We start from the raw sequence: 27957 nt of genomic DNA on the forward strand, positions 1-27957 counted from the left end.
CATTGTTACTGAAACTAGCTACACTTATCCTGAAGGGGGTTATGGCTAAATACTTACATGTTTAAATTATTTATGATGTTATTTACGTGTTTTTTTTATTTATTTATTTGTTTGTTTGTTGACAACAGGCTGAACAGGCGCGCGCTGTCCACTAGGAGGCTGTCTCGCGAGCCCATCTGCCTGGATGCAAAACAAACATTCACTTCAAATTTGCGTGGTTGGTAAAAAATAACACATTTATCGGCTTTTTGGGATGAATTTGTGATTTGTGGATACATTCTGGGGTCGTGTTCTTTGCTGGGATGTTATTTAGGCAGGTTTCTGAGATAAATCGCGATATAAAGCGCTGGAGCGAAGAGCTGTGCTGCTGCTAACTGGCTAAGCTAACGAGCTAAGCTAACGTTGTTTTACCGCGTTTCTGAACGACAGGTTTGGGTATTTCTGCACTAAAACCGCACGTTTATTATTATACGCAATTCACAGAGAGTGTTCATGTGTTACAAATGCGTGTTCTAGCGCTTTAAAACCTATATTTTAGGTTTAAAACGACGACGCTGGGTAAGGTAGTTAAGCTAGCTAAGCTAACGCTAGCCAATGAGTTTAGCTATAGCCAGTTAAGCTATCTTAGCCTTCTACGCAGTATGTGGAGTTTAAAGGTTTTTGGCTGGCGACCCAAACCAGCCTGGTTTTACCTAATTATCATTACATTACTGATGTTTAAATACTGATTTTACCATTTAAACGATTGTATATGTGATTTAAACAGTAATGTCCCGTGTTTAACTGGGTTTACCTGAAGCAGTGGCTGGTGTTTGTGTTCTGTATATGAGTTACACTGATAGGAAGGCAGCTAGCTCATATATTTAGAAAATGTTTTACATAATAAAATAACATTTAGCTAGATAATCCATTATTAATCCGTAAGAGCTCGGAATATTTTAGAAAATTGTTGCCTAAATCAATAAGCAGCTCATCCTTGTTTTGTTTTTATTGTGGGCACATGACTGTTAACATATCTTAAGGCTAAAATCGTGATTTGAACATTTTCTTTAATAAATCGTATTAGAACCACAAGTTATACTGAATGTAAAGCATTTCAATAAAGCCTTTAATTGTTAAAATCGTTGATACAGATCTGTAAAGGCAAAAAAAAATACACGTTTAAAAGGAGCTACTTTTATCTCTAGGACTAGGATATATTCTGTAAATAAATAAGGTCAGATGAACGAACTGTGCTGCTGTGATTGTGATGATTTTAGTATGTGTGACTTAGACACGTAATATACATCATAAACATTATATACTATGCTTATAGCCCATAGCTATACACAAACATACTAATTTAGAAAAACTTAGATTAGAGAAAACATGGTTACCCCATATTTATTTAGCGTATGTGTTTTGGTAAGCAGTGATATGCTTAGGTTAAGCGTAATAAAGGGCAAATATAGTTATAATAAGTAACTTGTAATGTTCCATATAGTGATTTTAAACATATTGTGAGTGAAGATATTGTACATAGTAGATCACTAGAGAAGTAACACGTGCAACAGTTTATTATATAATTATACATAATTAATTAAAAATTTGCGCAAACATGCCCCCCACCCCCGATTGTAGTTAGCTTGTGCATGTGTTATGGTATATATATATATATATATATATATATATATATATATATATATATATATATATATATATATATATATATATATATAGTAAGTAATTTGTGATATTGCATGTATTAATTGTTAACAGATTATGCTTCACATGGTAAATGAAGATATTGCTCATAGTAGAGCGCTAGAGCAGTATTGAGTTCTACTTGCAACAAAGTTACATGCAACAAAATGGTTAAATTATAAAACTCAATACTGCTCTAGCGCTCTACTATGAGCACTGAAAGGTGCTCCCCACATATTATATTTATTATTATTATTATTATTATTATTATTATTATTATTATAGTAGTCATACTAATAAATGCTATTTTATTTGTATGTCCCTTTCTGCACTTAAGTAGCACAGCATTGTAGGGTGTAAGGCCAGAATATAAAAAAAGATATACATTTAATGAAAGTAAACATTAATCCAAACAACACAAATAAAACCATAATATTGAATCAACCTAAAATCACGCACACACATCAGTTTTGATGTTGGAGCTAAACATTGGTTCTATGCATTAGAGATGGACTTCACTGAATAAAGCCATAGTGTGAAACTGCAGCTCAGGCCTTTCCTGTTTTAACACTGAATTTATCGTTAGCTGTATAGAAAAGATTAAATCTGTTTTTAGTTTCTAACTACCTTTAGACTGCGTTTTCTTTTACCTTTTTTTTTTTTATAATTTTCTTATTTTTCTCAACTTTATCTTTTTTTTTTTTTGTTTGTTTTTTACTTTATTTTAATTTTTTTACTCTTATTGGTTTCCAGTGGTTTCCGTAGGCAGGGATCAAGGAGATCTGACTGTAGCAGCCAGCCTATCATAGGAAAGCATTGCCAGCTATGCAAATAAGTGAATTTTAGTGGAAATGGAAATTCCTTTTCTTTAAGTTTCATTAGTACACAAGATTTTTCCTATTGTATTTCTCCTGGACGTAGTGTAAAGTACCATCCAGCACCCCAGTGGAGGTGTTCAGTTCCATCAGCATCTCACCTGATTTACTATCATTAGGCTCTGATTTCTAAACTAGCTGTTGATATGATCAGAACTCTAGTAATAATTGTGATATTTGAGTTTTGCTAAGAGTTACTGAACTTACTACCCAGAGCTTAAAAATAAGAAAAGCATACAAACTGCAACATGTTAAAATGTGTATGTGCAGGGACCACAGTTGTCCCCAGGTTCTGTTTGGGTGCTTTATATTGTTTTCTCTGTGTCTCTCTATCTCAGGATCAAAGCCCCAGCAGTCTCCCCTCAGTCGGTCAGTCTGGTTTGCATCTATGAACTCCTTGCCACCCACCACCTCGGCTGTCAGCAGCCCTGTTAGCTCCCTGGACTCGCCACTGTCCGTAATCAGCTCGTCCATCGGCTCTCCTGGTGTGCCTGGGACTCCTTCGGTGGGCTACGGACCCCTGAGCAACCCACAGGTTTGACACAGACATTATTATGGCTTTATTGGTCTCAATATTCTTTACCACAGGAAAGTGGTTTAAAACCTTGGACGGGCCCTGTTGGATTGGGATAAAGAAAATGGTCTGTGATGTAGGCTTAAGTTTGTACAAGTCTCCTTGTCATGAATAAACTGCCTCAAAATGTGATTTGAATCTGATTAGTAAAAATCTGGATTAATATGTTTTTTGGCTGGCGAGAACTTGTAGACAGTCAGTCTGGATCTGGTCTAACAGCCTAAACGTTGCCTATAAGCTCCCACAGAAACACCAAATAATTATGAATAGCCCAGTCATTTGTTTTTCTCACATGTGACTTGAGTATTATCAATAAGGTAAAATTTTACATAACAATGTATTTGTATTATGTAATTTAACTGATTATCGCAATTGCCGGGCTGTTTAGTACACCTGAATGTAAGCTGTACCCACTAATTTTAAAAGAAAAAGAATTTGTACATGTTCAATCTGCACCTGACTATAAGCCACAGTTGTCTTTGTATATAACATGATATATTTACACAAAGATGTTACGGAAACTTTTAACTAAATAAGGAAAAATAACAAATGTGCTTTCCTCTTCATCACGCAGCATTCCAGACTTTATAAACCTGTTGCTAATCGTGGATTTTATATCACTGCTCCAAGCTGTCAGGCTTCGCTGGCAGACTTGAGCAAATAATAATAATAATACTTTATTTTTATATAGCGCTTTTCTAAAACCCAAAGACGCTTACAGTCATCATTTGTGAAAACAAATAGAAACATTACACAACAAGTGGTGACAGACAATCAACATAGTACGAGAACAGACAGCAGGGATAAGTGGTATAGTACATTAAACAGAGGGAAGGCCGTAGGCAAGAGAAAAGAGGTGAGTCTTGAGTGTAGATTTGAACAAGGAAAGAGAGGAGGATTGTTTGACCACAGATGGGAGAGAATTCCATAGTTGAGGAGCAAGTCTGGAAAAAGCCCGATCACCAAAGCCACGGAGTTTAGAGGCTGGGACTTTAAGAAGTCCAGCAGTAGCAGACCTAAGGGATCGAGATGGTCTGTAAGGAAGAAGGAGGTTTGACAGATAAGGAGGTGCAAGATTATTTAATGCCTTATAGGTAAGTAAGAGAATCTTGAATTGAATCCTGTATTTAACAGGGAGCCAGTGAAGATTTTGGAGAACAGGTGTAATGTGTTCATGGGTGCGAGTGTGAGTGAGTAAACGGGCAGCTGCGTTTTGTACCATCTGGAGTTTATGGATAGAGGAAGAACTAATGCCAGCAAGCAAGGAGTTACAGTAATCTAGTCTGCTGGAAATAAAAGCATGAAGGAGTATTTCAGCAGTGGACTGAGTAAGGGATCGTCGAATTTTAGCTATTCTGCGCAGATGAAAGAATGCAGTTTTCACCACAGAGTTGATGTGAGCTGTAAAAGAGAGAGTGGAATCTAGAAGAACGCCCAAATTTCGGACTTGGGTAGAGGGAGAGATTACTGTACCGCCAAAGTTGAGAGAGAGAGTAGGAGTTTGATTGAGGACTGCTTTAGTGCTGATTAGGATGAGCTCGGTCTTATTACTGTTTAGCATGAGAAAATTGTCCTTCATCCAGTTCTGGATCGCAGAGAGACAGCTTTCTAAATGAGTAGTGGGTGGGTTATTGATAGAACTAGTGCTAAGATAAATTTGGGTGTCGTCCGCATAACAGTGGAAGTCTAGGTTAAAGTGACGCAACAGAGGCCCAAGAGGAAGGATATAGATGATGAACAGGAGAGGTCCAAGGACTGATCCTTGTGGTACTCCGTGTTTAATCACAGAGGTATGGGAGGAATAGCCAGCCAATGAAATAAATTGTTGCTCTTCACATGTGTCCGGTTTTGATTTGTTTATTTCTTGCCATTTTTTTTATCCAAGCCTTTCATTCAGCTCGGAGCGCCACTTTAAATGCACGATTCATGCTGATGTCAAGTTTGCTGTACTGACAAGCCCTGGATTGTTTTCTGGAAAAAAGATACTTGCTGCACTACTGCAATTGGCCATACAACTTTATTAAAAATAAATCAAAATGAGCCTAAATCAATGGATTTTAGTTTTTTATTAAATCTGTTGTTTTATTTAACTTGTTAATTTAATAAAGAGGGTTTAAAGCTGTGATCAGTCTAGATAGATAGATAGATAGATAGATAGATAGATAGATAGATAGATAGATAGATAGATAGATAGATAGATACTTTATTGATCCCCGAGGGGAAATTCTAGACATCCAGCAGCAGGTATGATACACAAAGTTACAAAAGGAAAAAATATAACGATACATATAAATACAATAAAATAAAAAATAGGATGTACAGTGGATATGTCTAGTCTTTAGTGTGTGTGTAATGGAGAATGGAGGTAGTGCAGTTGACCACAATAGACAGTGAACACCAGTTGATGTGCATAAAGTGAGGATAACTGATGTCAGCCATACAGAAAGTGCAAATACAGTTATATAATAAATTAAATTTAGCAGTGCAAAAGATACATAAACAGTAGATGAATGAACTAGTGAATGAACTATAAGTGCAAAATAGGGTAGAGCTATAAAAATATTGTTATAGGCATTAGCAAGACTGAGAGTGTGACCTTAGCTGAGGGTGTGTCCATGGTGTGGCCAGAGTGACTGGAATGAAAAAGTGTCACAGAGTCTTCAGTTTGCTGTGCTGAGAGGAGTTGAACAGTCTTATGGCCTGAGGGACAAAAGACTTTCGGAGTCTGTCTGTGGAGCAGGACTGGGACAGTAGTCTGCCGCTGGATGAGCTCCTCTGCCTGGTGATGGTGCTGTGCAGAGGGTGGTGAAAATTGTCCATGATGTTCAGCAGATTACTGAGGGCTCTCCTCTCCGCCAGTGGTGTTAAATAATCAGTTATAATCAGTTAGCTAAATAAATGTGAAACCAAAAAACCTTTAATTGTCTGGTTTGTATACAGCTGGTTGAAAGGTAAGATGTAAGGTATATAAATGTTACATTTGTTAGTAAAGATGTACCAGGGTGTGTATTTGTATGTATTTCTCATATCAGTATCGGCCCAAAATTTCTAAATCAGTGAATCCTTAGTAGAGTCATTGAGAACATTGTTAATGGTATTTTTGGTGATAATCACAATATAGCAAAGTAACAAATCACTCTGTGGTCATAAAGCCAAACCTACCATCCAGCTGCAGCAGGCGGCTCCTGGTTTGTGATGCATGTATGCTGATTAGAATGTGTGCTTGGATGGGCTGCGTTATTTGTGAATCTAAGTTAAGTATCTGATTCCAGTGCTGTAATTGTAATGTTGCTGTTCTTTTCTCTCCTGCTGCTGTTAGATTAACTCCTCCATGTCTGAGCTGCATGCTGTCAGCAGCTCTGATGATGTGAAGCCACCGTTTGGCCTAAAGTCTGCAGGTGGCACCGGTCCAATGCTATCCCAGAAACGCCTTTGTGCCATCTGTGGAGACCGCTCCTCTGGTGAGTGTTTGGGTGGGGAGGGTTTCAGATTGCCCTTTTGAGGACACAGCTGAAGCCTAAGTGCATGGCTTTTAGTGAATTGTAAGCTTTAAACCAGAAGAATTTAGGCAAATAGAAGTAAATAATAATATTCTATTGTCATGACTAGTTACATTGCAAAGTATTTCTGAGAATTTTGTAGACTTTGTCGGCTCTTAAAAACATCAACCAAATTCATAATACTTATACACGCTCTTGAGTTCTATTGGAATAGAATTAGTTTCACTTGGAGTTTGGGGTGCATGATATGCGCAAATCTGTGCATCCGTAAAAGTTTGCACTTGGCTAGGCTGCAATCATTTTCCAGGATAAGTATGTTAGTGTGTTCTCTGTCGACCTCTACCTTGATAAAAAAAAAATCTAAATTAGTTTTAAGATATATTTATTTAGAATAAATATACGTTTCAGACATTTAGTAAGACCAAGGCATGATTTCGTATAAAATAACAATAGTGTAAAAAAATGGAACAAAAAGCTCTGTAACAACAAAACTCTACAACTATCTACCTATTTAAAGCTATATAGAAACTGGAGACATGAAACATTGCTATTTTTAACTGAAATTTGCTTTTGTATTTTAAAATCATCATGGCACAATGTCACCCCTCTTTTGCGTCTCTTTTCTATTTATTATAGTGGTGTCAATCGATTAAAACATTTGATCTGATTAATCACAACAAAATTATATGATTAATTGTGATTAATCGCATTTGTTTTTCTTCAGGCGTACATTTTTATAGTGGATATTTAAATTTAAATAAAAGAATGAATGAAAGAAATGTAAAATACAATTATATGTATATTAGTGGTGTCAATTAAAATAATAGTATATACTTGTATGTTTGAGGGGAGATAAAATCAATGTAGGGTTCTGGAATAAATAATGCATAGTAAATTGGATTGTAAATTTGGTTGTGAGGATTTCTGAATTCAGACTTAATTGTATGAGAAAATCTCAGGGATGAGGAGCAGGAGGGCAGGAAAGCACGGGTGTGTGTGTGTGTTTGTGTGTGCGTGCGTGCATGTGTGTGTGTGTGCGTGCTTGCGTGAAATAGAGAGAGAGAGAGCTCTCTGACCGGGTCTGAGCTGGAAGTATGAACCGGAGTGTTACTGCTGGACACCGTATGAGTGCGCCGTTCAATTGTTCAGCCAGATGACAGATCAGTGCGTTGGACGGGGCAGATTACGGCGGAAGTAGCATTAAACTTGGTGCCTTAATTAACTTGCGTTAAAAATATAGTAACGCGTGATTGATTTCAAATTAACAGCGCACGTTAACGCTTTAACATTAACAGCCCTAATTTATTAATTACTAGTTTTGTCTGATGCCCTAAAATACCAAAATGTACTTGTTCATTTTTTAAATATACCATTATAATAAATAAGACATAATGTAGTTCATACATCAAATCTATGGCCTACAACACACTATAACTTTAATCTTTACTGAAAGGTATGATGTTATTTGACCAAGAATGAGGCGTAGTTCTCTGTGCCTCAGCTCTTTTGCAGCACACAAAACTACGTTCAGGCAGCGCAGCTACAAAAGTAACCATATAAAACTCTTAATGCCAAGTTTATTTATTTATTAAATATTTTCAAATCTGATGGATAGGTTGATGTTTTATTGTGTTGTTTTCATAATTTAAAGTAAACTAATGGCCATTTTTTTTCTTCATAATTTTATTTCTAATTTCCCCCCCCCATTTTCTCCCCAATTTTAGCGCAGCCAATTACCCAACACACTCACTAGCAAGGGCGTAGGAGCGGGTTTGATATTGGGGGGGGACACATTTGCTAATATGAACCAAAGCCCACCCTATAGTTTCCTAGAAAAACATTTGCGGAATTACTTTTAGTCCCAAATAATCCTTTTTTTCTGTGTTCTGTTTATTATTAATAGTTACATCCAAGTAAAGGTGATTTTACAACCTAAACATGTTACTCCACATTACATTTACTGTTGCTAGAAAAAATTATACGTGAAAGGTCTGAATTATATACATATGACAAAAACTGATGAGTTATCACCTAATATTTGAAATAATATAACAGATTTGATTATTATTATTATTAATTATGTATTGTATGTTGTATATTTACATTTTCTTCAAACTGACTAGCATTGTGTCCCGCACTTTTAATTATTTCTACTAAAAGCACTTCTTGTGATGGTGTCCTTTTATGAAAAAGAATGTAACTTTACGTTTCATAGGGATTTTTGTCAGAAGTTAATATAAACGTTAGATATCAGGATATGTGGTTTTACTGTAAACAACAAATGAACAGAAGTCAGATTAGATCAGTGTTTCTTAACCCTGTTCTTACATATTATATTGCATACTCCCACTGTTCTGCATATTGTAGAGCTTTCTCTGCTTTAAATGCACATAATACAGTAAGTGGGGGTATGATGTGTCTTATACACTGCTGGACATACATAATGATTGATTTATGATCCATAGGGGGCTAAGAGACACTCAGTAAAGGACTGTTTATGAGCTAATCAGTTGGATCTGGTGGAAAACACAATTTTAAGGGCAGTGATCAGGGTTAAGAAACTGCTTTAAACTACCAACATGAAGTGTTTTACTAAATTCTAGCTATTATCTTCATCCAGCTTCTAGCTGACTAGTTACCTAAATGAATGAAAATTAAGTAGTTATTAGCTAGTCAGGTACAGGGTAAGCTGAACATTATATAGTTTTGTTTTTCTTAAAGCTCACCTTCCGTCGTTTTTTCTTTCATTTTAAAATGTCTAGTTGTGGTCTCTAGTATGAATGAATGACATGTGAGCCGTTTTTGTAAAAAAAAAAGTGCTCAGGTGTCTCTGTATAGCTCTTTTTTAATGGACTGTTTTAGGGGTGTGTCCAAAATGACCGGATTCCAGCTTTGTCCATGAATATTCATACATGCAAACAGCATGCAAATATCTCTCCTCTGATTGGCTAGGAGCACTGCGAGGCCCCTCCACCGCTCAGCCGCTCACTGCCTCCCACCTCCTAACTGATGAGCGGTGATGTTGCGTCGCTTCAGCTCCGCCTCTGGGAGTTTCTCGAGCCAAGGTGGGCTGGTCTGTGAGTTTCTGCCTACGTAGGCAGAAAGATAATTCAAAATTCACCCGTTTTTCGGAGGGGGGGAGGGGGGATTTCTTTGCTTAGCTCCTGCAGACAATGGGGGCTGCAAAACAGTTTAATGTGCAGGTGTACACATTCAACTCGGAGAGACCTACTGTATTCCACAAAAAACAAGAAAAATCGGATTTTCGCGGAAGGTGAGCTTTAAACTAAGCTAATTCCTAAGTTAAGCTAACTGACAGTCACAGGCTGTATTTTTTTAAGCGCAGAGTTGGTATGTTTTGATTAGTGCGTTTTTAACCAGCTATCAGAAACATAGCAGTTTACATGGTTATCCTACCGTTACCTTTCTTTTTAAAAAATCGCTGTATATTCATATATGGTTTAAAATCATCTGCTGCATCCCGATCGCGCTGCTTAATCTCACAGCGGGGGAGGGGCTTCCCCCCCACCAGCACACTCTCCTGCGCACGCCGCAAAACCAGCAAGCTGATTGGCTGTTTCTACTGAGAGGCGGAACTTAATTCCTGAACCGGCTCCGTGATTTCCCATTTACTCAGCGGTCACCTGTCTCCTCATTAATAGTACAGCTGATCTGAGCGAAACCATTTTATTTTTGGGGGAACAAATCCACCTTTTTCTAATATTGGGTGGGACATGTCCCACCCATCCCCCCCGGTTCCTACGCCTATGCTCAATAGTACTCTCCCTATCACTAGTAACGCCCCAACACACCAGGAGGGTGAAGACTAGCACATGCTTCCTCCGGTACATGAAATTTGTCATCAAACATGAAGCTTATTTTAATGTCTATCTAACTATATCAGGTTTGGTTATATTAGTCTGAGGCTGCAGCATTTAGTGGTGTTTGGATGGATGCAAGTATCTGTGTAGATGCGCTGTGGGTCATTACAGGTTTCCTTACAAAAAACAAAATTGTAACTTTAAATATAAAAACAGTAAATACAACGCAAGTTGTAGGGCGATAATGTAACAACTTAATTTTTTAACTAAAATGTAATGACCACTGTAAAGATTGAGATTGGTTATCTAATATTTTAATCCAGGGGAGTCTCAACATCATTTACATTCAGTTTCCCCCTGTTTTTAAGTTTGTGTGAGTGATCTTTAAAGACCTGGTCAGATGGTTCAATTGTCAGGGCTGCCATGATTAGTCGACTAGTCACGATTATGTCGACTATTAAAATAATCTACGACTAATTTAATAGTCGATGCGTCGTTTTTTTTTTTTTTTTATAACTTTGTTTTTCTCTCAATGCTGCGGCTGCCTTTCTGTCCTTGACGCACATGCGCAGTAGTGGAAACTGTGGAAAGTGGTAGGCAGTGAACGACATCCCATACACCCCATACACCCATACAGACAGGTTCTGGTATCATGGCTACTCCAAGACATGTGGAAATGCTAACTTTCCTGGCGATGAACAAGAGCCTTGTGCAGTTTGGGATTGTATAGTCAGAGTGTAGTAAGTTGAATGCAGTTGTGAGCACTGAGCACAAAATGCACTTTTGTTATATTTAAGTCAGTGAGACCAAACCTTTATTTTTGTGAATAATTCCTTAGTTTTAGGTACCTATCTAATTTGATTTAAATGCAACTAAGTTTGATGCCAGACACAAATGAAAGAAAGAAAAACCTAAAAAAAAAAAACAGTTGTTTACATTTTATGCTAAACTGTTAAATAAATGTTTGTTGCAACAAGCTGCATATTTCATTAAAGGTTTAATGAACTATGATTTGAATTGTTTTTATTTTTAGTTAGCATATTGCTGAAATCTAATGATGGTTTTATAATAGCAGCTGCATTGTAGTGCGATAAGCTGGATGTTTTATATTCAATTAACGTATGATCCGATTAGTCGACTAATCATAAAAAATAATCGGTGATTAGACGACTATAAAAATAATCGTTTGTGGTCCTGTATTTAGTGAGATACAATAAAAGCCAAATGAGTTCCAGTTTATTCCGAAAAATGTTTTAGGCAAGTTTTTGAAATGTAATGCATAATGAAAGTTAAAGGAAAAGAAATATCAAAGCTATGTTACTTCAGAGTTTCTGACAATGCATGATAACCTGAATGGATTTGGCATGGTTTGGTCAGAAAGCAATCAGTCAGAATCAATTATTTACAAGTCAATATTGTCTATGTGGACAGCAAAAAAAAAAATGGGTGATTTTTTGTGCTGTTGCACATCAGAAAAAAACACAAAAACAGAAAGATTGGACATTTTTCAGAGCTGTGAAGTTTTTATATATACATTTGCAGAACACAAGATATAAATACCAAAAATGTCAGGCTCAGTATGAAGATTCCACTACAGTATATATTTTTAACTGTCTGGAAAACCATACTTGTTGTGACATTGCATTTACTGTTAAATGCTGAATTAAAGTGTTTTAGCCTTGTTAATTCTGCCTCTATTTTTCTTCTGCAGGTAAACATTATGGAGTGTACAGCTGTGAAGGCTGTAAGGGATTTTTTAAGCGCACAGTAAGGAAGGACCTGAGCTACATTTGTAGGGATAGCAAAGAGTGCCTTGTGGACAAGCGCCAGCGCAATCGCTGCCAGTACTGCCGCTACCAGAAGTGCCTGGCCATGGGGATGAAGAGAGAAGGTGTGTTTTCTGAGCAGATAGTAATATTACAGCAATTTTAGAAGTTTGCTCCTGGCTCCCCCTACAGCTGCAATAAACTCAATTTAGGCTTTGAACTCCCCCTCATGGACAGTGGTATATGTGCATTAGTTCAGGCGCTGAAAGATCTTTCAGCAGTATCTAGAGTGGACAGAGCTTGTGGTTTTTAGACTAATGTGACTCGAGTTACGCGTCAAGGTTCCGTGCAGCTCTAAAAGAGTTGCATATTACAGTATCAATGTTCCAAACCAGAGAGGAAATTACTGAGATACCGTCCTCCACTGCTTATAGTCATTGATCTTAGGCTGGATGTGATCTTATAGGAAACCAAAAAAACTATGATTGGGTTTTAAATGTATCCTGAAACAGCACACACTTTCACTGTGTGATGTGATGTAGGTAGCTGTAGCTGAATTCCCCATTGGAATTGCAGGGTATTTTAATAGTTTTAGCATAGTAGCCGGCTTTCAATATGTGTCAGAATTGAATGATGCTCAAGCTTTCAGTGTTTAATCAGTTAATTAAATTAATTAAAATGTATAAATCAACTTATAAGTTAAACCAGCAAATTCTAAATTAGAAAGCTGAGTTTTACAGTTGACAATGTAAATGAAAAGCCTACCACATTTCAGCATCGCATATCAATGCATAGACTCCAGGCACATCATTCTGACTTTACTACATTAAATTAAATCTATATGGAGACACAAAGTGCCACAATAGATCACATGTGAGTAAAATTTATACACAGAAAGGCAGTCCGTGTTTTGGTAAACAAATAAATGGTAATGCTACATTAGGTCAGCTGGTGTTACTACTAGTCATGAATAACTTATATTTTTTCGCTGAAAAACAGCCAGTTTGTGAAGAGGTAGTAAACTGATTAAACTGATACTGAGCATGATAAACAAAATAAAGCCTTCTGCACCACTTATGTAAGTAGAGAGTAGACATGAACTTAAACCTGCTGTTTGTCAGCTCTAACTGAAGTGCTGTGATGCTATAGAAATCCTATCGTTAGAAAAAAACACTGTAAAGAAATCTTTTTCATACATCTATTTCGGAATCGAAAAATTTTAATTTTATTTACAGTAATACACAAGACTGTTGTAAATACAGATAAAGTTGATATGGTTAGTAAATGTTGAATACAGACACATCTCTGTCTTGCACCTGGTTCTTTTGGATATAAAGTAAATACCTTGTCTCTCTTCTCTCCTCCAGCTGTTCAGGATGAGCGTCAGCGGAATAAGGAGCGTGAAGGGGACTATGAGTTTAGCTCTGCTGCCAACGAAGAGATGCCTGTGGAGAAGATTCTGGAAGCTGAGACGGCCGTGGAGCATAAGACTGAACTTCATGCTGATAGCAGCTCTGGGACTGGCTCTGTGAGTGTGAACTGTCTTGGCAGCATCCTCTAAATACCTACTTAACACTGGGGCTAAACTGGAGTTGTTTAATTATCAAACACACAACCTTATCTTTGCTGGCCCAGTGCTTTGACCACTGAGCCACCACTTCTTCTACCACCTTCCTGCTGAACTTTAAAGCCTGTTGCTAGCATTATAGGCTAACAGGTGGTGTCTTTAAACATGCATATATTTTTGCAAATACTTGTGTCAGTCAACTGCACACGTTATTGGTCAATTTCCCGGACAGAGATTAAGCCTAGTCCTATAATTAATTTTCCTTTAAATGCAAATTCTCCATTTAAATGCTCTGTAGTCCAAGACTAGGCTTAACCCCTGTTTGGAAAACTTACCTTACTACTCAAACTCAACATTTTACATATCTGTTTAAACAGTCTTTTGTCCAGTTCACAGTAAAGTAAAGAGTGTGTAATATGATGAATCTACATACATCAGCTAGAAGGTTATTGAACTCCTTCACTTTTATTGTTGCATCTTTATTTTTTGTTAATGTTACTTATGTGGTAATTTTATTAAATGGCCATTCATACATGTAGCTGTTCGTTTCACCTGGATTTAAATTCACAATTGTTAGTTAATGAACTCGCTAACAGTTTGTTTAAAGTGGGATTAAAGGGGAGTAATGTTGAATATTCTTCTCCATGAGGTAAAAATACTAGTGCATACTGACATGATTAACCATTTTATTATTTACATGGTTTACCAATCATAGTTTAAGTGTCAAAAAGTTTTCCACTTGCTGGCACGTTGGCATCCATCCTCATCTACTCATCCTAAAATTCCGAGAGCCATCAGACTCTTTAACTCCTTCCATCGGGGACGTGATGCTGCTGCCGACTGAGTTTAATCCAGTCACACCACATGGACATTATTCAACCACTTAATTATTTACACTAACACTTCCCCAACCTCACTTACATTCAAGTACACTTTACTCATGAATGGGTATTCACATATTCACATTCTCTTTTTAGAACTGTCTTCTAATGTATTCATATTTATATTATGTCTCATCAGTCACTTTTGTAATCAATGTCATTGCACATTTCACTTTGCTCTGTTAATTATTTAATTATTTAATGACCATTAGCAACATCTACAGCACTGCTCCGTCTACAGATAGATCCATACCTTGTATAGATTTTATAGCCTTATGTATTTTCTATTCTTCTGTGTTTTGATTTGTCTGAGTATGTTTCTTATTGTATTGTGTTGTTGCTGCTGGATGCCTACATTTCCTTCGGGATAAATAAAGTATCTATCTATCTATCTATCTATCTATCTATCTATCTGTCTATCTATATCTATCTATCTATCTATCTATCTATCTATCTGTCTATATATATATATATATATATATATATATATATATATATATATATATATATATATATATATATATATATATATATATGTATATATGTATATCTATATATATATCTATCTAAAAGCGCAGTTCTGCATATTTTCTTAACTACTACTTTAAAGCTTCCCGATTGACTGATACCAACCACAGTTATTTGCTTTAGGGGCTTTTCCCACTAGTGCTACGTTGACCCACCTCCTCCTGTGACGCAAAGTGGTAAAACCCTAGCCTTAAGGACTTCTGGATTGTAGAAGTAAATGTATCTTTGTGTAAATGTAAAAAGTTTAACAGGTGTTGGTTTAAAACTGTTCAGTAACTCTAACCTGTGTTTTCCCCAGCCCAGTGACCCAGTCACTCATATCTGTCAGGCAGCAGATAAGCAGCTGTTTAGTCTGGTGGAGTGGGCTAAGCGCATACCACACTTCTCTGAGCTGCCTCTGGATGACCAGGTGATTCTGCTCCGAGCAGGTATGGCCGGCCCTTTCACACACAGCTACAAGTTCTAGTGCCTGTACCAAAGCCTCGGGGAACAGGGGTGTACAGATCAAATAATCATAGCTGCTGTTCGTCTCTCTCCTTGTGTCTAAGGGTGGAATGAGCTCCTGATTGCTTCGTTCTCTCACCGTTCTATCGGTGTAAAGGACGGACTCCTGCTGGCCACTGGTCTGCATGTACCCCGCGACAGCGTCCACAACACCGGCGTGGAGGCCATCTTCGACAGGTAACACTTTCATCCTAGTTTTTCATTTGCAGACCTGCCAACATGATGGCATTTTGCATAACAGACACGCTGACCTTCTAGTACACTTGCATGCTTCTATAATATGTATATTGATTTCGTATTTCACCCTTATTGTTCCAAGTTTGTGAGTCTTGAGTATGTTGCCTACCACTAGCAAGGATGCTATTTCAGCAGGCTACATTTTGAGCTACTTTTATTCACACTAAATTGAAATTAAACTAAACTGTTGACACACTGTCGCTGTGCTAAAGAGTCTCATGCACACTATCACTCACACGCATGCATGTACCCACACACTCACCGGATGGAGCATTTCTTCTGTTCAGTGTTTAATATGGAGCTACACTAACGTTTATTTCCTCTATTTGAACTCAGTTAAACTTAGTAACTGAGCTCACTATGATATTCTTATTCAAAAAGCATCTAAACTACCCTGAAATACTACAATACAGGAAAAAATTCCTGTATTGTAGTATTTCCAGGCCTAAACCACACTAAAATACACTAAACACAAGGTAACAGCATGGCCTCCACATGGCTAGATGCATGCTTGTACATGCACAGTTTTGCGCAGATATTTCCAGACGAAATCATGCTTTTAATCACAGAAAAATGCTCTTATTTAATTTTTAAAAGGTCATTTAAATGCCTGATCAAAGGGCCGTTTATTGTTGTTTTGCTGTTTTTCTCTTGTTTTGAGTGCTTGGCTGACTCTAAAGCACTGACTCCGCTCTCGATCGGTCTGGATCTCTAACGCGAGCCAGTGCTCAGGTGGGGGTGGGGCTGGTGATGTCACGGGTCCTGCATTGTTTAATATTGCGATATATATGGTAAAAAAAAAACAAAAAAAAAAAAAACATTGCGATGTTAAATTTGCAATTTGCTGCCCTAGCATATTTTGTTCTGCAGTATCGATTGCAGAATTACAAAATGAGTAATAGGCATAGATACTTCATAATGTTTTGCCTGAATAGTAAAGTAAAATGTAGCTGCATGTAACAAATTCCTATTATTGTCTTGTTCTGCCCATTGTACTCCAATTTATGTTTAAGTTCTTATTTAACATTTTAGAAATATGTTAAGTATCTAACATATGCCACAATTTTTATGCAGGCCTCATTTTAGGTTTTATGTCTCAATCTGTTATGTTTAGTTTTGTACAGATGTCTGAACATGGGTTCCCACACTTTTTATACTGATACATACAGAGCATTTAAATTGAGAAACTGTAACGCATGCTTGTTTAAACTGAAGGAGTAGGTATGTACTAGTGCTATACTGTTTTTCGTCCCCACTTCTAAATGTGTGTTTGTGTTCACAGAGAGAGTGCACACAGTGCTGAGGTGGGGGCCATATTTGACAGGTATGTACATTCACGATTCTTTAATAACTGAATACTTTAGTACACTATATAGTTGCAGTGTGTGATAGTGGTCCTAAAATAATACCACTGCATATCAGGGTACTTTGTGATAACGAAAATTTTAAAGTAAATGTTTATTTATGACGTATTATTTTCTATAACAGTCCAAACACTCACAGTCTGTAATCATTGGTCTAATTATTAAACAAAAGTTACTTACCAAGACTAATTATGTAACAAAATAAATAATGGAACCAAAATTTATACAATGTGTTTATTTGTTTTCCTAAAAACCTGAAGTGCAGAATATTTTATGCAATAAATCACTGTTAAAATAAATAAAGGAAATATCTAAACAACACAGTGTAACTCCAAGTCAACCACACTTTTGTGAAATCAACGTGTCCAGTTAGGAAGCAACACTGATTGTGAATCAATTTTACCTGCTGTTGTGCAAATGGAACAGAAAACAGGTAGACATGAGAAGCAATTAGCAAGAAAACCCCTATAAAGGAGTGTTTCTGCAGGTGGAGACCACAGACCTTTTCTCTGTTTTCATTCTTTCTGGCTGATGTTTTGGTCACTTTCGCATTTTGTCAGTTGTCTCACCATAAAGGTAGCATCAAGCGGTGTTTACAACTCACAGAAGTTTCTCAGGTAGTGCAGCTCATCCAGGATGGCACATTACTGCGAGCTGTGGCAGGAAGGTTTGCTGTGTCTGCCAACACAGTGTCCAGATCATGGAGCAGATACCAGGAGACAGGCCAGTAGACCAGGAGACACAGAGGGCAGGAGGGGTAGGGGAGCAACAACCCAGCAGCAGGACTGCTGCCTCCACCTTTGTGCAAGGAGGAACAGGAGGCGCAGTGCAAGAGCCCTGCAAAATGACCTTCAGCAGGCCACTAATATCCATGTTTCTGCTCAAACTGTCAGAAACAGACTCCATGAGGGTGGTATGAGGGCCCAGCGTCCACAAGTGTGGCTTACAGCCCAACACCATGCAGAGCGATTGGCATTTGCCAGAGAACACCAAGATTGGCAGATTCACCTTTGGCGCCCTGTGCTCTTAACAGATGAGAGCAGGTTCACACTGAGCACATGTGGCAGACGTGACAAGAGTCTGGAGATGTCGTGGAAAACATTCTGCTGCTGCAACATCCTCCAGCATGCCCGGTTTGGCAGTGGGTCAGTAATGGTGTGGGTAGGCATTTTTTTGGAGGGCCGCACAGACCTCCATGTGCTCGTCATTGTGAGACCATATGCTGGTGCTGTTGGCCCTGGGTTCCTTCGGATGCAGGACAATGCTAGACCTCATGTGTCTGAAGTGTGTCTCTCTCTCTCTCTCTCTCTCTCTCTCTCTCTCTCCCTCTTTCTCTCTCATATACATTACACATACAGTACAGGCCAAAAGTTTGGACACACTTTCTCTTTTTCAATGCGTTTTCTTTATTTTCATGACTATTTACATTGTAGATTCTCCATGAAGACATCAAAACTATGAATGAACACGTGGAGTTATGTACTTAACATAAAAAGGTGAAATAACTATAGCAATGAGCTTCAAGAGGTGGTCACCTGAAATGGTTTTCCAACAGTCTTGAAGGAGTTCCCAGAGGTGTTTAGCACTTGTTGGACCATTTACATTCTCTCTGCGGTCCAGCTTACCCCAAACCATCTGGATCGGGTTTAGGTCTGGTGACTGTGGAGGCCAGGTCATTTTTTGTTAAGTACATAATTCCACTTTTGTTCATTCATAGTTTTGATATCTTCAGCGAGAATCTACTATGTAAATAGTCATGAAAATAAAGAAAACGCATTGAAAGTACTGTGTGTATAGATATGTATAGATAGATAGATATAGATAGATAGGTAGATTACTATCTACCTATCTATCTATCTATCTATCTATCTATCTGATTATTGATCATTGCACCAGTAAGAGCAGAGTGTGATGGTTCAAATAGCAGGGTAAGAGCACAGTTTTGCTCAAAATATTGCAATGCACACAACATTATGGGTGACATACCAGAGTTTGAAAGAGGACAAATTGTTGGTGCACATCTTGTTGGTTCATCTGTGACCAAGACAGTCTTTGTGATGTATCAAGAGCCACTGTATCCAGGGTAATGTTAGCATACCACCAAGAAGGACGAACCACATCCAACAGGATTAACTGTGGACGCTGTAAGAGGAAGCTGTCTGAAAGGGATGTTCGGGTGCTAATCCGGATTGTATCCAAAAAACATAAAACCACGGCTGCTCAAATCACGGCAGAATTTAATGTGCACCTCAACTCTCCTGTTTCCACCAGAACTGTCCTTCGGGAGCTCCAAAGGGTCAATATACACGGCCGGGCTACTATAAACCTCAACTTTTTGCAAATGCTAAACTTTGGTTTTAGTGGTGCAAGGAGCACAAACATGTATTGTTTCACATTGTCCACCTTTATTGTTTTCCCCACATCCGGGAGAGTTACGGTGTGGAGAAGTCCCAAAGAAGCGTACCACCAGACTGTTGCATGCCCAGTGGATCAGTGATGGTTTGGGCTGGGAAACTCGCAGACCATTCATGTGTGTTCTAAATATCACAAAATATATTTTCAGATCTGTGCAGATTTGAGTGTGGCACCCACACAGGACAGGTTTGGAGCGAGCTCATTCAGATGGCAAACTCTAAAAACAGACAGTGATGGTGGAACCTGACTTTTCAGACAAACACACAGTTTAAACTCACATCTCATGTTCAGATACTAGAGCGCTAATGAACAGCAGCAGCATGAAGCACCTCTACTGAACTAAACACTTAACTTTAAAGTAGACACGCCCACTCTAACCGAAATTGACCATCTAGCTCTTTCACATGGGTATGAAAGTACACCTGAACAATTTCAGCCCAGACTGCACATTTTTTATTTTTCATCTTTTATTTAATTGAATCCATCCTTTCAGCTCCAAACCCACATATCTAATTTACCCTCTGCAATTGTGTAATGAGATTGTTGATCAGCTGTTCTGCTCCTGTCCTGATGCTAATTTGGTTGGTATGAACTTATGACTTCCGAGAATCCGAAAATGCAGAATTTTTTTATTTTTCATCTTTTATTTAATTGAACTGAGTGGATCAACCCGAGTAGGATGGGATCCTCTGAGTCTTAGTTTCTTCCAAGGTTTCTTCCTCTTAAAATGGGCATTTCCATGGTGCTGCATAAGAGGTGTAGACCTGTTTGTCTCTGTAAAGCTGCTTTGTGACAAAGCGCTATATAAATAAAATTGAATTAAATTTACTTATTTGAGCACTTTAGAAGCACCTTTTTCCAAAAGCACAGTGTATTCTAAAAAAAACTTTAACTTTATTTTTTAAAATGAATTAGTGTAACTTGTCTTAGAGGTGTCTTTTTGTTAAAAAAAAATGAAATGAAAAAATTATATATATTAAGATATATATTGTATATTTCATATATTGTATATCGGCATTCTATATATATTATTTTTTTCCCCCTATCGCCCACCCCTAGTAGTGATGCTGCTCAGATTGGCAGCACTTGGAAATAATGCGCCATCTGACTATCGGAGGGGGTGTGGGTTGGTCCTCTCCCTGCTACATAAGGGCTGGTTATTGAGACCGTGCACACTTTGTATAGTGAGTCTCTCACCAACCAATGTAAGGGTTCACAATCTGATTGATCTCTCTGTCTGTAGGTGTTATTTTAGTCATGTTAACATTGCTGTTTGTTTGTCATTTTTTATACAGGGTGTTAACCGAGCTGGTCAATAAGATGCGTGATATGCAAATGGACAAGACAGAGCTGGGCTGTCTGCGGGCGATCGTTCTTTTTAACCCAGGTACAGAAATCACACCACAGATATTTCTGATCCATCATCACCTTTCTTGATCAGCAGTTACACCCAAGATATACCAGTTATCATCTTGGATACATAACAATGGTTTAAAGTAATTTTATGTGCTCATATTTAGAGTTATATTTAGCATCTATGTTCCTGAAGAGGATTATAAAAACCTATACTCTTCACTGCAGGATTACCTTATTAATCTGATGGCAGCACCACGTGGAGTAATGAAGCAGTACTCTTAATTGGGGCGGGTCTTAGTGAGTTAAGAGCACCTGTGTTTCAATAAAATTATCAATATTTGATGCCACATTGATAATGTATCACAAACAAAAACAATACAATATATGGTGATATTTTGACCCAACCCTAAACTATATTCTTGGTGCTATGACAAGACACTGTTTTAACCAAGTTTATTTAGTTTAATTCTTTCAAACATTCAGTGAAGTTTTGGATATTTCGCCGACATTAACTTAAGACATGCCTCCATAAAGTTTCTGTAAAGAACTCTCCGTCTTTTCCATCCTTTCAGCTCCAAACCCACATATCTAATTTACCCTCTGCAATTGTGTAATGAGATTGTTGATCAGCTGTTCTGCTCCTGTCCTGATGCTAATTTGGTTGGTATGAACTTATGACTTCCGAGAATCCGAAAATGCAGAAATTTAAACAGGTTCAGGCTTTAAATGTATGAAGCACTGTGTACTTATATATGAAACGGTATGAAACACACCATTAATGAATGTGTTTTGTTTTTTAAAACATGTATAGGTCTTTGAATTAGCCTTGGTTTGTTTTTGTCCATGAACTGTTTCTGTTTTGCTGTTTAGATGCCAAAGGTTTGACTAACACCAGTGAGGTGGAGCTCCTGCGAGAAAGAGTGTATGCATCCCTTGAGGCCTACTGCAGGCAGAAATACCCCGACCAGCAGGGCAGGTACGATCCATTCTTCTCTGTTTAATCATGCAGTATCAGAAAGACTGTGTTTGAGGGTAGCAGGGTCGATGGAATGAGAGTAGCAGGTCATTTAAGAGTGGCAGGGTTTGAGAGGTGCATGTATCTTAACCCCTCTCTCTCTGTCTACAGATTTGCTAAGCTCCTCCTCCGGCTGCCTGCGCTGCGCTCTATTGGCCTGAAGTGTCTGGAGCACCTTTTTTTCTTTAAGCTGATTGGTGACACCCCCATTGACACGTTCCTAATGGAGATGCTTGAGGCTCCCCACTAGGCCAACCCAGAGGCATGCTGGGAGATGGGGCTTTGCCACCCGAGATCACTGTGACTGCACTTTTCAATCCCAGGGCAACTTCAGAAATTGGCCAGCCTCTGGTCTGGGGTACACTTTTCATTATTGTTTATCTTTGTAAGTGCACCACAGAGTCTAGAGACCCCAAACTTGCCATGAACGTAGAATATGTTGGTGCTATGTTTCAGTTGTGAGTCTTGAATTCTTGAGGAAAAGTGTTTTTTTTTTTTTTTTTTTTTTTAAAGATTGGAACCTTCAGTTCCCTTGCTAGCTTACATAAGAGGGGTTTACATTTTGATAGAACTATTTGGGGCTTTTAAACATGTGGATATAAGCTTTAATTGTCAGTGAGTGTGCTCATTTATCATCTACAGTTTTTTAAATCCCTAAGTGACTAATTTATTCAGCCCAGACCTTAAAGGACTGGTAGAACTGACAATTGAACAAACAGTTTAAAACATTCTTTTAAAACTGTTTTAAAACAAACAGTTTCTAAACTGAAAAGAACTCTACCCATTTTGGTAGTTTGGCCAAATATATATATGCAATGAAGCTCGAAATCATGCACAAAAAGTGTGGAGAATGGCTTGTTTTTATGTCCATGAGGATGTACATTATGATGTGTCATGAGGAGAATAATGTTAGACCTGTATATTGGAATCAGTTCCAGGGATGTGAGGTCTTATTGTGCACTCATTTAAAGGAACGGTTAGCTGGAAAAAAGCTGATTCGCACAGTTTTCTCTCAGTTTTACCTCAGATGCAGTTGAGCAGACAAGACATTGTCCAGACTGCAGTCCCTAAAAATCATCACACTTAACTTTATAGCTGAGTATTGGCAATGACTGGGTGATAAGTTATGTATCATGGAATATGGGTTACGATCCCACAAAAATGTAGGCAAAGCGATATATTATGATTATTTTAAAGCTTAATTTAGGAAAACAACACATTGTTCAAAAAGCTTAGTAAACAAAAATGACATTTTCTAAGCAGTCAGCGCAAACATTACAGCACTGTAATCTACTGGTTAGGATTAAAACACAAATATCACACACAATTGACTAGTCTGCCAGCAAGCCTTACATCTATACTATTCATTAAAAATGTGTACTTTGTGTTTTTGGAATCCATATGGCATTTGCCAAACGTAATATATTTATAATATAGCAGTATTTTCTTACACCCCTATACATCACCTGTAATTAACATGTTCATAGCTGTAGCAATTTTCTGTAATTATAAATCAGCTTAAACTACACCTGCACAATGCAGCTCAGATTAAACCTGCCGAGTATAGCTGATATTTGTGCTAGTCTTATACAGCATCCTGAACCATATACAGACGTCTCCAGGCCCGGTTGCAAAAGCTGTGGGTAGGTTTAAATGTAGGCTGGTTTTGCGTTAATAAAATTAAATGGGTTTCACCAGATAACCCAGTACTGCATTGAGTTAGTGCTGTGTATTGGCAAGAACTTGACAGAACAATACTGTCATGATACAGGGGTTAGGATTCAGTATATCATGATGTATTGCGATAATGTATGTAAGGTATTATTATATTGTGATATTGTTAAAAAAAAAACTCATAGTATAAAAAACAGACTTTCGTTTTTTTAAGTCTTAAGGTTTTAGATCTAATTATGTGGGTTGACTTTAAACAGGAAATGTGCACAGGTATTCACCCCCTTTGCCAGAAAGCCCCCTGAAAAGTGATTGTGCAACCAGTTACCTTCAGAAGTCACCTAATTAGGGAAATAAAGTCATGTATGTCTCATGATCAGTCAGTATACATTCACCTTTTCTGGCCCCAGAGGCTGAAACGGCACTGAACAAGAGGCACCACTAACCCAACAACACCCTGAAGACCAAGGAGCTCTCCAAACATGTCAGGGACAAAGTTGTTGATGTACAAGTCAGGCTTGGGGCAAAAAAAAAAAACCTTGACCATTCCCCAAAGCAACATCAAATCCATCATCATATAAAAAGAACATGGTGCCACAGCAGACCTGTCAGACCTAAACTGATAGACTTGTGAGGAAATCATTAATCAGAGAGGCAGCACAGAGACCAACAGTAATCCTAAAGGAGCTTTAGCGATCCACAGCAGAGACTCGTGCATGTGTCGATACACTCCACATAACTGGACTTAAGTCGTTACTGACAGGTATAAATAGTAAAGAGTTTGCCAAAAGACATGTAGTACACTCTGCAAAACCCTCATTCATTGTTAACCACTTTATCCGTCAAGGGTCGCAGAGGGGCCAGAGCCTCAGCCGGCATCGGGCGGAACGCAGACCCTGCAAATGTATAAGTGTTTTATAGAGAATTTTACTTTCCGGCCACCAAAAGTCCTACCCAACACATCTAATCAGCCCAAGAACACAATTGCCACAGTGAAATATGGTGGTGGCTGCATCATGCTGTGGGGGTGTTTTTTTAGCAGCAGGGACTGTGAAACTGGTCAGAATGGAGGGAAAGATGGATGGTGCTATGTACAGGGATATTCTGGAGCCAAACCGGCCACTGATGAGAATGGGACAGAAGTTCCACTTCCAGCAGAACAATGACCCTAGTTATGCTTATTAGTTATTTTGTCCTATTTGTTGTTTGCTTCACAATCACATCTTCAAAAGTTGTTGGCATGTTCTGTAAATGAATTGATGCAAACCCTCAAACAATCCATTTTATTTCTAGGTTTTTGGCCAACACAATACACAAAATACAAGGCACTAAATTTCTGATAAAAGAAGTGTTTTAGAACACTTGTTTAATAAATGAGTTTGCTAAAACGGTTATTATTTAATCACTAAGACATGCTGTTAAAGGCATGACCGATTCTATTTTCCTGACTGATGCTGCCATTTGAGGCTCTGTTATGCAGAAATTATTTTAAATCCCATTACACTTCCAGTCACTGTGAGGGAAATGCACACAAATATAATACCCTCATGTTTACGCTGCTTGCAAATCAAAAATCTAATTGTCTGACTCCTGCAAACTACATGATCACCCAAGATCATGTAAAGGTGTTGATTGGATTAAAGATAAACTGATTATCTGAGTGTTTATCTGAGAATTAGTTAGTTGTTCAGACATAACATACGGGTTTATGGTGCTACTAGATTTAGTTTAAAACTAATTAGTGTAAGGTCTTTGTTTAAGGACACAAACTGAACAACCAACATATGCAAAACCAGCCGTGCACTGCAGTGCTGTTTTTACTGCATTACCTCGTATCTCCACTCCAGGGAATCCTCTGTGTGTTAAAGCCTGTTGCATAACTGTCCTGGTGTTTCTACTTTGGCAGCAGAACTCGTTCTGAAATCAGTGTGAGCTGACTGTCTCGTCACTCCCCAGAAATAAGTCTAGCAGAGCTAAAAATGACCCCGAACTGTGTTCAATTGAACTGGATTAGAGGTGATTTGCTGAAGCCCATCATTCATAGAAAACACATTGCATCCAACAATAACTAAAACCTCATTCGTCTTTTATACAGCTGTAAAAAACTAATTTAACTAACTCATTTACAGGAATAAACACACAATCAACCAGCCCACTACCCGTAACAGTCTTCTGCCACAAGTTTATAAAAACTCTAAATAATAGAACTATAATTTTTATTTTGTTGGGGTATGCTCCATTAGTTTTCTATACAGCTGCTGACAGAGCTTCATTACTGTGCTAAAGGCTCCACTTCTGACACCAACAAAAACAAACCTTTCCTAGCTGTGAGCTGAGGATTTATTGTTTTTGGTAGTTTCATCAGCCTCGTATCACCAGTCTAATGCTAATAAAACCACCTGTATTTGTTTAATGGCTGCATCTGAAGTAAGTGCAGGTTGGAGAGCTGTGAAAACTGTGTAAATTGATTATTTTGCAGAACCGTTTTCTTTAAGTAAGACTGAGTGCCTGAACGATTCATGCTTGATATGTTGTACTGTTCTTATTTTTTTCGTTTATTATTATTTTTTAAATGGTATGTTTGATATGTTTGGTGAAAAAAAAATGGAAAATAACTAGGATAATCACATCACTACATTCAGCTCTGCATTGCGTTTCTACTGCAGTGTTCCAGGCTGAATTCTTCAAAACCTGCCAGTAACATCGCTCGACGTTCAGTTTGTTTTTCTTCTTCTCCAGTTATCATATAGTTTGTAAATGCACGCTTGTTTTCATCACATATCAGATATAAACCATATAAACTTGAGTTATGATTCCTTACTTAAACTGCACTATACAAATTAAAATGTCATCAAATGTTTGACCAAAAAAAGGGTCATATTTTTATATACTTTGGTGCTTTAAGATAAAAACAGACGTTTTGATGTTACATCCCTGAATAAGACGCACATTTTGAACCTGTAAACAGGAAATCTAGTTCTGTACCTTTTAGCGACGCTGAATCTGAGCAATACTAAATTCAACATAATATTTTGGCACTAGCCCTCCTTCTCATCTCTCAGAGGGTCCTATGATGAATTGACTGTTGTTTGTATTTAAGAAATCTTCCAGCGTGTAATTTATAAATAACTTCTAGTACTGTGCAAAACCTTTATTGTTCAGGGACATTGAGAAGCGATCACTTAGTTCAACGTAAATAGACCGAGTAGAATCTCCGTATCTATTCCCACGCTTTTATCATTGCTTTTAGTTTTAGTCGATGTGTACATCTATAAACAAACAAAAACAAAAAGAACGAAAAAAAAGCCTTAGTTTGCACTGGATTTCCTGCGAATCCCAGTCTTTTGTCTTTTCTCCTCCATGATATAGCTTATCCTTCTCTTTCTCGGACTTCATTTAGACTCATCGTCTTGTCCATTTTTCGTTTTGTTATGTAAATTCTTTGTTCTGCTGTTGCATTTTTTCCCTGTTCTTGCCAACAGCTTCAGGGACGAAGACCACAGAGACGTTTAAAATGCAAGTTCTTGTTTTTCTTTTTCTTCTCCTTCATTTTCTTCTTCTTCTTCTTCTTGGGCAGAGATGTGTTTACCACACCTTTCGAGGTTTGTTTTTGGTATGGTCCTGTACAACCACCATCTTTACTGCATTAGACATGTCTGTGTCTGTCATTGCACTAAAATTGTCATACAATAATGATTGTAATGATCCTTTATCAGGTTCTCCGTTGTCATGGCTCGTTTAAGAGGAGCGCGATGGCACTGACGAGAACCGCACGGTGTACACGACCCTAAATAAATAAAGCTGGTGACATGTCCTCTAGTGTCGCGTTTTGCTTCTTGTTATGGAACATGAGTCCGGTTGTGGTCGTGAGGAGGGCAGAACCGGAGCCTGGTGGGTCACAGGTGGGCTAGAGCGTGTTTTGCACAGAGAGGCAGATTTAGACACAATACCCTCTGCCCACGCTGACCCGTCCTACAATACACACGCTTTAGAACCTGACTTTTCCAGCCTTTTCTAATAATAAAAAAAAAAAGTTTTTGTTTTGAACTTTTCTACAAACTTCTCTTAATTTCTCTCTCTTTTTTTTTTCTAAGGACCCCAAACATTTCTGAAATTTTCTAGAATTTAAAATGCTTTAAGTGTAAAATTAAGCTGTAGACGGGATCAGATGCAAAACAAAAAGCAGCTCCAACCTGTAAC

At 37.9% G+C, this 27957-nt stretch overlaps 1 protein-coding gene across 1 annotated transcript; it reads left to right on the forward strand.

Annotated features, from left to right (window-relative positions):
- Positions 1–27571, forward strand: rxrbb (retinoid x receptor, beta b). Its single transcript, XM_007241110.4, has 11 exons — positions 1–217; positions 2897–3093; positions 6452–6593; positions 12165–12344; positions 13587–13747; positions 15494–15623; positions 15744–15876; positions 17219–17260; positions 21011–21102; positions 21942–22047; positions 22198–27571. The coding sequence occupies exons 1-11, from the start codon at positions 58–60 to the stop codon at positions 22334–22336; spliced, it is 1482 nt and encodes a 493-aa protein (XP_007241172.3). The 5' UTR covers positions 1–57; the 3' UTR covers positions 22337–27571.
- Positions 27572–27957: the final 386 nt, after the last annotated feature.

Source organism: Astyanax mexicanus, chromosome 6, assembly GCF_023375975.1.
Source record: "Astyanax mexicanus isolate ESR-SI-001 chromosome 6, AstMex3_surface, whole genome shotgun sequence".
Classification (NCBI taxonomy): domain Eukaryota; kingdom Metazoa; phylum Chordata; class Actinopteri; order Characiformes; family Acestrorhamphidae; genus Astyanax; species Astyanax mexicanus.